The 12,387-nt window shown below is 49.1% G+C and overlaps 1 protein-coding gene across 3 annotated transcripts in view; it reads left to right on the top strand.

Annotated features, from left to right (window-relative positions):
* Nucleotides 1–12,387, top strand: part of COL22A1 (collagen type XXII alpha 1 chain) — a 299,863-nt gene that overhangs the window by 144,199 nt on the left and 143,277 nt on the right. For all 3 annotated transcript variants that reach the window (XM_037803432.1, XM_037803433.1, XM_037803431.1), the window contains one exon: nt 3,140–3,193. In XM_037803432.1, coding sequence (XP_037659360.1) covers nt 3,140–3,193 — 54 coding nt within the window. The remainder of the gene's footprint in view (nt 1–3,139; nt 3,194–12,387) is intronic.

Below are 12,387 nucleotides of genomic sequence, written 5' to 3'. Positions count from 1 at the left end.
AGATCATTTTGTGCTGAGTTTGTTTAGATGCTCGGGGTAATTAATAAGAATACAGTAATAATATACAGGGGTTGGTGCTTTCACGTGTCTCCTCTTAGAAACGCGCTGCTGCCTCTTCCGAGTTACTGTATTTTATTGAAAGAAGTAAAACAATTGTATTTTTAAACGTCCACACATCAGGCATATATTAAACCATCAAAGACTTTTTCTCATTAGGATAATTGTGTTCTTTTTGCTAAGGTAAAACCAGAAGAAACTTAGAGGATATTTAATTCCAGTATAATTAGAACAGTTTCCTATCAGAGCATTCGGATCAGAAAAGCTATGTTCTGTTTGTATAACCTGAGGTTTCTTACATAACCTCCCCAAGGCTTGGCTTCCACAACTGTCCACCACTGTTATAATTGTTGAGGAATTTAAACTTAGATAATGCAGGAAATGCCGTAGGCTCTCAATATTTAACTCTATATATATGCACATATGTATATGTAGTTTGGATGCATAATTGGTAAGGATTGAACGTCTGCACTGTAGGATATTTTCATATGCAAATAGATGCCTATTAAATCTGCAAGGAAGAAGGTGTTATTTTTCATCTTTTGCCAATGAAGACTTGGCACAGAGATGTTAAACGATTTATACAAAGTCACACAGCTAATAAGAAGCAGAACTAGGCTTTGCATTCAGATCTGTTTGAAGCCCAGGCCCTTTTCATCACTGAGTGCACCATGCAGTGATACCTCCTCTGAGATGTGCAAAGGAGAAATGTTTTACTTCATGGCTTCCACTAAGGAAGAAGCAGCCAAAGATACCCAGCCCTGCGTAAACACCAGGCAGCCTTCTTGATCAGTCATCCTGGCTTCTAGGCTGCATATATATATATGTGTGTGTATTTCTCCCCCTTATTCATATTTTGTTATGATAAATGAGAGAGGGAGACAGGGAATGAACTTCAAACATTGCCTACTACCTGCTTTGTATTAAAAATATTAAGGCTGGAGATAGAGGAACAACACATGGATAGTCTAACAAAGGAGACATGCGAAAAATAAATAATTGCAAGTGAATGCTGCAGTCTTTAAGTGATTAAAGGGATCTCCCTGTTATGTATCATTTCTGCGGCCCATTGTGCAAACCCGGGGAGGGAACGGGGGTCCTTTTAGGCACTCAAAGTCCTGGGCACCTCCACTGCTGACCGGCAGCGCTGAGGCTGCCTCCAGGCTAGATGCTCCTGGTAGAACGGAATTCTGTTCAACATCTCCGGTTGGTGAGGCAATTCCCCTAAAGAGGGTCCAAGATGCAAACACCACACCCAAAGATCTTGTTAAAAGTGGGGGAAGAGTTCTAGGAGGTTCAGGATCCACAGGGTTGGCACATGGTAGGAATTTAGCACCTGCTTGCAGGGGCATGGCCCCACCCCAGGTTCTGGAGTGGGGCTTTAACATGGGCTCTGACTGCAGCGGTTGCTCTTAGAGAGCAATGAGGCTGTGGAAGGCACTGCACAGTAGGAGCCAGACACTTTGGTTTCATGTTCCAGTTCTCCCACCAGGTGACTTTGTCGTGGGAGACGTGACCCAACTTCTCGGATCCTAATTTGCTTTATCCCTAACTTGGAAAAGATAATAAATAATCATCATAATACTGTATGTCCTACTAAACTTGCCATGAGGATAACTGAAATACGTATCAGTGCCCTGTGGAGCTGTATTACCTCCAATATTGATAGCAATTGTCATTTCTATCTTCTTTTGAATCCCCAGCTAGCCCAGGGCGATTGTTCCCAAAATATTCATTAGATTGAATCATATTAAGATGGTGGCCTCAGTGACTTCTGTCAAGAATGGAAAATTCTGAGTTTGTGTTTAGCAATCCTAGAGAGAGGGAAATGTACCCTGTCCACAAATGGAAACAGCGTGCCGTGTTCTGCCTCCAAATGCTGGAGGAGTCAGGAGGCCTGCAACCTCCCCCTGCCCCCAAACTAAAACAGGCTCAGGTGATTTTATCAGTGTCTGGTTGGGTGTAATAAAGAAGCGTCAGCCAGCTGGGCAGATCAAGTGCAAGGCGTCTTTTGATGCTTAAAGAAAACTCAACTCCTGTAGGCTCTTTCCTCGCCATGTGCTCTGAACTCAATGGAACGCTCATTGTGAAGAAGGGAAATTTACACCATCAGTTACTGCAGTGTGTCTATTCATTTATTCATCTACACAGTGTTATAAAGAAAAAAGTGCTTGGTCCTAAATCCAGGTCCCACTTAGTAGTTATGCCAAGTTTGGCAATGATGGCTATTAGTAGGATAATCATAATTACAGGAAATAAGGAAGTAGCAGTAAACAGAGGTAGTTTCTGGCCAAAATTCACCCAGAAAGTTGGTGATAGAGTCAGAACTAGAGCCAGGGGATTCTGTTGCTTGCTCACATTCCAAGCTTCGTTCTGGGTGCTGTTGTTTTGGGTGTGAATCTGGGTGCTCTCAGCCCAGGTCGGTGTCTGGGATTTTGTGTGTTTTTCGTGTGGTCCTCACAACCACTTGGTAGGTGGGTGGATTCTCCCACTTCAGGGATGAGCTAATTGAGGTTCAAGGATGTCAAGGAACTTGTCTGAGGTCATGCAGCAGGTGCATGGTGGATTTGAGGGGTGCAGGATTTGAATTAGGGCATCCCAAACCCCACTGGGCCAATAATCCTTTGTTTAACTGAAGCCAGTCTTGCTTAGGCAATTTCACTTATTTATCCTGTCATATTATTTTATGTATCAATGTTGACTGAAAACCAATTCTTTCTGAGCCAGCAAGCTACAGGGGAAAGGGCATTCAGCTTAGAGTTAAAGGGTTTCAGACAATTCTTTGGTGCATACTTTTTGCAAACCACATAATGCAAGCCATTCGATCCTTACTGAACTCATTTATAAGATACGAATAAAGATGCCATGTTTTGGTTGTTAAATGTATTTAATTAGATTGGATAGGTGTACATGTTCTAAAGTGTGATAGATTTTTGAGGGAATGGGATGTCATTTCCTTCCTGACCTCCCAATTTCTCCTTTGAAATGGGAAGACATATCCCTATCCAATGGTACTGGGAGAGCAAAGCATAACTGTGATGGTGAAGTCTGTATTTATCATTTTCTTTCTCTCCATCCTAAGGGTCTGATGGGTCCAGAAGGCAAGAGTGGACCTCCTGGTTTGCAAGGTCTCCGAGTAAGTAAACCATCTCTCTTTCCTGATGCCCCATCTCTCCCACACTGGCTGCCACTTTATAAGCTCAAACAAAGAAGATGGCGCCAGTGTCAGGAGCTTGGAGTGAAAATTGGGAACAGGTTGAAGAGTTAGATCCGTACATCAGCCATGGATGGAGGACCTGCTTTGTGCTGGGTCTTGTCCTGGGATCGTGGAAATGAGCTGCCGTCCACCACGAGTCCTGTGTACAGAAACGTACACCCCTGGGTGGTCAGAGCACTGGCAGAAGGAGTCCCAGTGCTGAAGGAATGCAGAGAAGTGGCATCCAACCCCACCTGGGGGTCAGCCAGGGCCTCTTCAAGGAGGTGATGTTTGGGTTAAGTCTGGAGAAAAAAGTAAGAGAAAATGAGGTGGAAAGGTTTGAGAGCTGCCATCGGGATAGTAGGTACTTTAATCTAGGTATCCATTAATTATTCTATATCATACTATCTCATTGTGGTCCATTTAATTTGACTTAATTTAATTTGATGTCATTAAGCCCCTGTCTTCTCATCCAGATTGTACATTCCCTATGGGTTTTAATTCATCAGTAAGCACAGCTCCTAAAACAATGTCATATGTTTTTAGAAAGACTATATAGATGCACACCGAGCTATACCCACAGGAAACCGGGCAGGGCCCCGGGATCACCTCTGAGTCTTCGTTCCCAGCGCGTTATCTGGCACATATCGGGGACTCCACCCACGTTTGTTATCTTTGAACCTTCAAATTCATGCCGTCTTTTAGTGGGTCACCTAGAGAACTCTCCAGGAGCCACAACCATCCCAAATGGGACAGGCAGCCCTGGGAGCAGGGGGCTCCCTGCCCCAGGAAGTCCCATTTAGAGGCCACGTGCCCACTGGCAGGTACGTGGCAGGGGGGCTTGGGCATCTGATGGCAGCTGCCCCAGGTCACCTTTATAACCTGTTGAAGCCTGGAGGTTCCGTCGCTAGTGAAGTGGATGGTGTCACAGATCTGCTGGGGGTCGACTCTGTCTGAGGGGTTGGGCCCGCCTCTGATCCCGTCTCACATCCTCAGTTCTGAAACTGGTCACCTGCTATTTATCACTCCACACGACTCCAGCATGTCCTTCCCTCCAGGGAACTTTGTTCCTGGGTTATCACCCAACTGCTGCCTCCAGTGACCATCTTGATTCCTCAAGATTCTATGAGGAACTTACTTTGAGGGCCGTCATGTCTATATTGAAAGTCAAGGGGCCCGAGATGCAGAGAAGTGTCATGAAGGAGTGTTGGGTGGAGAGTGGGAGCCACTCATTCCTACTAAAAAACCTCAGACGTCTCGCCTCCCATTCGACATCACCAGCCCTGGCCTCAGTTTCCCTGTCAGTCAGATGGACAGTGAGACGGTCCAAAGCCCGGCTGATCCCTCCTCTGTAACGGAAGGATGTGGGACTTTGGAAGCAGATGGACTTGGGTTTGAAGCTTGGCCCCTTCTCGGCAGCTCTGTGACCTTGTGAGCCACCTGCCCTCTCTGAGCCTGTGACGGTGGGGAGGGCCCCAGGCGAGCCAGGCTTCAAACCCACATCCGCCTGGTACCTGGTCCTTCATGGCGGATAAAACGTGGCCGCCAGCAAGTCCCTGGTTCTCTCAACGTGCTCACACGTGTGTACAGACACAGGCAGCCTTTGTACCTGTGTGACGTTACCGTCTGCTGATCCTTAGTGCGTGTGGATTGGAATCCTGCAACCTTTACTTTTCCTAACATAATGTTAGGTAGGAGAGCTGCTCATCCAAGGATTTTTGTTGACATTTTTAGCAATAGAAGGGCACATCTTGCTTGGAGCCTGCTTGCCAAGGCCCATGCTTCCTTGGACTTGGCTTGGGTGTGTTTTGCAGGGACAACTTCGTCACCCTCAGAAACACTGTTGTACTCTTACGAGTGGTTCTGTCACCCTGGCAGGGGAGGCTTGGCCTGGTCTGACCTTAGCACAGTGCCAGGGGCTTTAGAAATTGGCAAGTGCTCCAGGCCTGGGGATCTGAGGAGTTAAATCAGGAGACTCAGACAAGCAACCTGGCCAAGGGGGTGGGGATGGGGCAATGCCTTGGGGCATGGATGGCACTGACGCGTTCCACTGACCGTTCTGGAAAGACGTTTGCTAACCCCCTTTCCACAGTGAGGGACATGCTGTGATATAACACAGCTAGAGGTGGCTTCTTGGGCATTCAAACCTAGGACTGTGTGACTTTCTTTCCTTCCCTCCTTCCCTCTGTCTCTCTCTCCTTCCTTCTCTTCCTCCCCTCATGTGCCTGTCTGTCAACAAAGCCCACACTGAGGTTTCACTGTACACAGGCACTCTGCTGAATGCTTTGGGATTGCTGAGGAGATTACAGTCTTACTGCCAGAAGCTCACAGTTGGCCAGGACGGTTGATGGTCACATCAAAATGCCTTAAAGGGGACTGATGAAGTCTAGGGACATTCTGAGGATGGTGGGATCTGTCTCAGCTTGAAGTGGGGGGGGGGGCTGAGAGAGGGAGTGGAGGCTGCAAACAAGCGAGGCTGGTGTTAGAGGTGGCCCGGCGGGAGTGGCACATTTCAGCGGGGGTTGATGGGGGCAGGTACAGAAGCTGCCACTGCCTCCTTGCTTACACCGCCCAGCCGTGCGTGGCCTCCGCTGCTCCAGCTCCTCTAGTCCAAACCCTGCCAACATTCTACGGGGGGACACAAGACCAACCCCTCTTCCTTTTCTTTTTCCGTGTCTCTTTTCCTTCTTGGTCTTTGCCTTTTTCTTCTACTGGCCCTCCTGCCACCCCCGGCCCTTGTCTTGTCCCCTTTCCTTCCTTCCGCAAACTTATCCACTCAACAAATATTTGTTAAGCATCTCCTGGGTGTCAGACACTCTTCTAGGCAGGTAGGACTGCTCAGTGAACGAGCTGAGATCCTGCCCTCGTATTCACGTTAGCAAATAGAAGAAAAGATGTGTCATGATCAGCATCTGCACAGGCGATCCAGGGAGGTCGCATTGGCGAGCTGGCATCTGAGCAGGCTCGGAGGTGAGCGTGGTGGCCGGGCAGGGAGCTGGGGGAAGAGCCGGCAGGCCCAGGAGCAGCGAGCCGGCCCGGAGGTGGGACATGCTCGGGGTGTCTGCACAGAGACCTGAGAGGCCGGAGCCGAGCCAGCAGGGGGGCCGGGGGAGGAGAGGAAGTTGGGACCTGGGGGCAAGTGTGTGTTGGCCGTTATGAATACTCTGGCTGTAACTGTGAATGGAATGTGGAGCTGCTATTGGAGATTTAAAAAAAAAACAAACCTTCTCATGAAAAACTTAAACATATACAAAAGTAGAGAGAGAGGAGTGAAGCCAAGTCCCACATCCCCAGCCGCCGGCTTCCAACCAGCTCACGGCTGATTTGTTTTATTTATACCAACATTGGCTCCCACCCACCTCTGGAGTCAGCAGCAACCCCAATGTCATCACCGCCCCCCCGTGCCTAAATATTGTGTTATGTATCTCTAAATGATAAGGAATCCTAAGAGAAACAAAAGCATAATACCACTAGGTCTCCTAAATCATGGCCAAATCACTCCAGGCATTTCATCAGATATTTGGTTAGTGTTGAGAGTTCCCAGACCTGGCTTGGAGTTCTGGCCACCGCTGGTTCACATGGGGCCGGCTCAGCCATCTCCTCGCGGCTGCTGTGCTGACCCTGGACCGCGGAGGGCAAGAGGCTGTCAGAAGACCCCCACCGTGATCAGGTGAGGACGGGTGGGGGCCCAGGCCCGGCCGGGGCTGGAGGAGCCCAGGGCCTCTGAGCACGATGCGGGTCCAAAGCCTAGACCAGGCTGTGCAGGTGCCAGGGGAGAAACAGGGAATTCATGCCCCAAAAGGCCCAGTGTCCCCAGAGGAGGCAGGAGAGCGAGCCAGGGGGTAGAGGGGCAGTGGGATAGCAGGGGGACTGCCCTCGGTCCCCTTCCCAGAACGTGGAGGAAGATGGGCAGCTGTGTCTTTGGGGAACTCCGGCTCCCCCTGATCGTTGCTGGCATCCCCCTAACTCAGAAGGTGTTTCTCCTCATGGCTGTCACCGGTTCTACGGCTGCACCTTTGGAAAACAGAGCGGAAGCAAACTGCCATGCTGTTGTGAGCTCGGAAGCGGCTCCCCGTGCAGCCCACCTCTGGCTGAGGCAGGAGAACCTGAGGCAGGGGATGTTATTTTAAAAAATGGTTCCTCTCCCTCCTTCACGGTGACCCGTCATTTCCTCATCACCAATTTCAACAGGAACATCCCTCAGGAGAGCTCCTGCACGTCGCTGCACACGCTAGACAAGGCGGCGACAAGCCACCAGACCTGTGACTCAAGAAGCAGAGACAAAAATTCAGGGTGGGGACAGGAGTCCAGGCCCTTTTATTTTAGAGATTGGCAACAGACAGACAGGAGAACCCTTGGCAAGATGAACACATCGTGCACAACGCTGGTGGTTTCCCCTGGTGACATAGAGGATGGGGAGAAACGGAGCAGAAGCCCCCCCTGCCCCAGCCCACAGGAGGTGGGGGACGCCCGTCCACCTGCTCACTGCTGAGAGGGGAAGCAGAGGAGCGACTGCGTTCCTCTTTCTGGTCTTTCCTCCCTGCTGTCTGAGCCAGCATTAGGAGAAGTCTCTCGGGGTGCTCAAGGGACACTGCTGCTACTCGGCTGAAGTGGGCTGGGCATCAGGTGGCACCCGGAACATTCTGCAGCAGCCCCCAGCCTGGTCCAAAGCCACTGAGTCACTTGCACAATCAAAACCTTCCAGGAAGTTGATTTTTCCAAAGTAATTCTGTCCTTCTCTAATCATCCACTCCAAAATAGCCACCCTGTCTCCCTGTATCACCTGATTTCAATTTTTTGCAGAAGACTTGTCCTGTATTTTCTATATTGAAATGTATTTATTTTTGCTTTCTCCACTAGAAGAAAGTCCATGAGGCAGAAACTTTTTCTTCTTTATTTTTCCATTGGCAGTACCTGGAAGAGTGCCTGGCAGTTTTAAAACATTGAATTTAGTACATGTATAAAATATATCTAAGCAGGAATTCAAAGGTGCAAACAAACTGGGCATCTGGTCACCCGACTTCCAACACTGGACAGAGAATGTCCCGCTTTAAAGAGGAAAATCCAGCCCCTGTGTGTGCCTTTACCCTGCTCAGTGGTGCTGAATCCTGCCTGAAACAGCCCAACTGCCTGCCTTCCTCTTCGTTGGGCAAAATAGGAAAAAAGATGAAAAATTTGGAATGTATAAACTTGGAATCACCATGACGGAAGGAATCCCTGAGGCTGACAGCAAGGAATTTAACATCCGGAGATATTCCATGACCTTCTCAAGGTCACTTTGTAATTGCACTTCCTGCAAGTCAGTGGCAGTCTCGTGATGCACCCTTTCTTTCAAAAGATGGGGTGATCTCCAGATGTCTCGTGGTGTACTCGATTGTACTGGTTGCTTTAAGAACACATTTTAAAAATGGAATCTATGATTCTGTCTGTCTGTGTAGACAGAAAATTGAATTAACGTAAGAGAGAAAGGAACTAACTGATTAGACCCTCATTACATAGCAGACACTTAGCTGGTGAATTTTTTGTTTCTTAGACAATTCTCACAAGGATCCTTTGAGATGTGGTAGTTTTAATCCCATTCTGCTAGTGAGGAAAATAAGACTGAAAGGGATTGATTAAATTACCAGTGTCACCCAAACCCTAAGTGGTGGGGCCAGGATTCGAACCCAGGTGTGCCTGGTTCCCGGCTGTTTTGCTTCAGGGTGCTATGTGGAGGAGGGGAGAGGGTGAGGGGTGGCACAGCCATGGACACGTAAGAACTCTGAGCTGGAAGTTAACAGTCCTTGCCCTGGACACCTTGGGGAGATCTGGGATCCCTCCTGATGACAGTGCCTGGTCGGTGGGATCCCTTTGACACTTGCTTCACTCGCTGGCTGTTTCCCCAGGAGCTGAGGGGCCCCCCTTCGCTGACAGCTCTCAGGGCCCCAGCTCTGACTTCCACTGGGTCAAGGGCAGAAACGTGGGAGGAGGTCTTTGGTCAGTGGCAGCCTGGGTTGAGCTTGTGCTTTTCAATTTTTAAAGCTTTTTCCTGCCTTTCCTTGCTCCACCAGATGGTGACAGCCCCGTTGGATCACAGGGCACTGTTTGATTCATTTTGTAGTGTGCAGCCAGGGTTATGTCAGGACACCCCAGGTTTTCCCTGGGCACCTGGTTTCAGCTCTAACAGTAGGAAATAATCATGTGTGACGTTTGGAGGCATGGAGAGCAGGAACGGAACAAAAGACCGTATGGCACACGTTAGAACCACTTGCACAAGCAATCCTTTCATCTGTTCATTGCCCCTCCTCTGGCTGTGCTCACTTGTCCTGGCTGGGACGCGATGACTGCCCTGAATTTATAGACTTCTATCTTCTCCGTGGGCAGACAGGCAGCCTTGGAAATATCTGCTGCGTTCAGCATCCTGGCATTCAGAACGGCTTGAAAAATCTGCCCTCAAGATAAATTACAAACACTTACCCAGATATTGTGTTGGGGAGCAATTTAAAAGAGAAGACAAGAAAAATGACAAGAGGCAAGATTATGGTTAATAAAGCAGCTCTTTATTTTTGCAAAACTTGCCCTTGCCAACGTTTCTTAAGTCCCCACAGCAATTATGGGTCCAAAATGTAGAGATCACTTGGCTGTTGCTGCCACATTCACCACTACCAGAGTTGCTATCATCACAATTAATCACCACCACCATTATCACCACCACTACCACCTCTTCCTCCGCCATCACCACTACCACCTCCACCACCACCACCATCACCACTACCACCATCACAACCAGCAATACTTCCACCAATACCACCATCACCAACACCATCACCACTAACTCCAACAACACCATCACCTCCTCCCTACCATCACCACACCACCATCTCCACCACCACCACCACCACCATCACCATCACCAACTCCACAACACCACCTCCACCGCCTCTACCATCACCAACACCATCACCACCAACATTGTCACCACCACCATTATCACCACCACTACCACCACCACCTCCTCCTCCACCACTTCCTCCACCACCATTACCCTACCACCGTCACCACCAGCAATACTTCCACCACCACCACCATCACCACCATCACCAATACCACCACCACCACCACCATCACCACACCAACACCCCCACCACCTCCACCTCCAGCAACACCAACACCATCACCACCACCATCACCACCATCACCAACACCACCATCACCAACACCATCACCACCAACATTGTCACCATTACCACCACCACCACCACCACCACCTCCTCCTCCACCACTTCTTCCACCATTACCATTACCACCATCACCAACAACAATACTTCCACCACCACCACCTCCACCACCTCCACCACCACCATCACCCTCACCACCACCACCATTATCACCAGCAATACTTCCGCCAATACATCCACCACCCACACCAACACCAACATCACCTCCATACCACCTCCACTGCCACTATTACACATTTCCTAATGCCAGATCTTGTGTTAAGCATTTTTTAGGCATCTTCTCATTTAATCTCCATGACACAGCTGGGATGAAGGGGTTATTTTAACTTTTACCAGATGAAGTAACTTATCAAGTTCACAGTTCTACTGAGTGGCAGAACAGCGGTCTGAAACCAGATCTGTCAGACACATCATCTGTCACTACTGCAGAGAGTCGAAGGAGCCAGAATGCTGATATGACTATTTCTTCTTCATCATCTTCCTCCTCATCCTTATCATTAGTGATTACATTCAAATGATGCTTTATTATGCTTTATCTTTCACTTCTCAAATATTAATATATTTCTTCCACCACTATCTTTTGTGATAACTATGATAATTATAGTTTTCCACATGGGGAAACCAAGACTCAGCAAATTAAGTATTCTGTCTTTTCCCATCTGCCTTAGATATAGAGCTCTTCCTTACAGTATTATAGAGGAAAGGGGTTGTGGAGAGAACACAGAGAATTCCTCCAGGTGCAGTGAGTGGCCAAGTCCACAACCGTTTCCTTAGCTTTGTGTCCCTCCCTGGCAATTCTGACTCACTAGATCTTGGGTGGAACCTGGGATTCTCTGTCTCAAGTACGTGTTCATCATTACTGCTGGAGCTTCATGGCAGAGGAGGCCCCGGATGGAATGTGATTTTGACAAGTCCAGGTGGGGTAGCAGAGTGGGCACCGTCTCCAGAGCAGGGCATCTTGGGGGGTCTTTGGGATGGAGCAAAGCAGCGCACTTGGGTTGCAGCTGAGGGAGGGGTTGGGGTAGCAGTGGGCACTAAACTGGAAAGACGGGCTCAAATCACAGGGCCTGGCAATCTCCACACAGCTCGGATATTATGTCTTTTAGAGAATGATGAGCCTCTGCCCATTTAGAGGTGGAAAGTGACTTGAACAGAGCACCTTTTCCCCTGCAGGAAGAATAACATGCCAGCACAGACTGACCTCGTTGCGTCTGGAGGGGCGAGACTGGGCAGGGGGGCAGGTCCTCTCGTGGGGTTGTGGCTGTAGGAAGGGAAGGAGCAGAACAGAAGCGGAGGCTTGGGGCTGAATTGGGGGCATTTGAGCTGGCCAGGGAGGTGTTCCCTTCATGTTCTCAGGGTGATGCTCTTGCATGATTCATGAAAGATTCTGCCATTTTGGGGGTGGCTGCTTTAGGACACTGCTATGCCCACAAATTCTGATACCCTTCCTTCTCTGGCCTCCTGACAGTCACACTTTTGCTTTTCTTCTCCTTGCTAAAAACCTGACGATTGGGATGTTGGCTTCTCTAGATGCATTTCTTTGCATTTCTCCCTTTCTCACCACCTCCCTCGTGCCTGCCCATATATCTCCCCCTTCTGGGCCCATTTATTTGACTTTCTTGGTGTGGCACTTCCCAACTCCATGCGTTTTACATGTGTCATTCCCTCTTAGGCGACCGTTTCAATTCCATCTGTTCTCTGCTGCAGTGCCTCCCATCAGATGCCTTCTCTGCCCAGCCCTCTGTCCTGCTCCATCCCCTTGCCCTGTCCTGTTTTCCTTAGTTCATACCCACACAGGATCTGCCATTTATGGATGGATTCAAGTGTTGCTTGTCTATCCCCACCGGATTGTAAGCTCCTGAGAACAGGGATTCAGGTAGCTTTTTTTCAGTGCAGTGCCTTAGGGGCCCAGGACAG

Source organism: Choloepus didactylus, chromosome 14 (genome assembly GCF_015220235.1).
Source record: "Choloepus didactylus isolate mChoDid1 chromosome 14, mChoDid1.pri, whole genome shotgun sequence".
Taxonomy (NCBI): Eukaryota; Metazoa; Chordata; class Mammalia; order Pilosa; family Megalonychidae; genus Choloepus; species Choloepus didactylus.
This window is presented reverse-complemented; position numbering and strand designations above follow the sequence as displayed.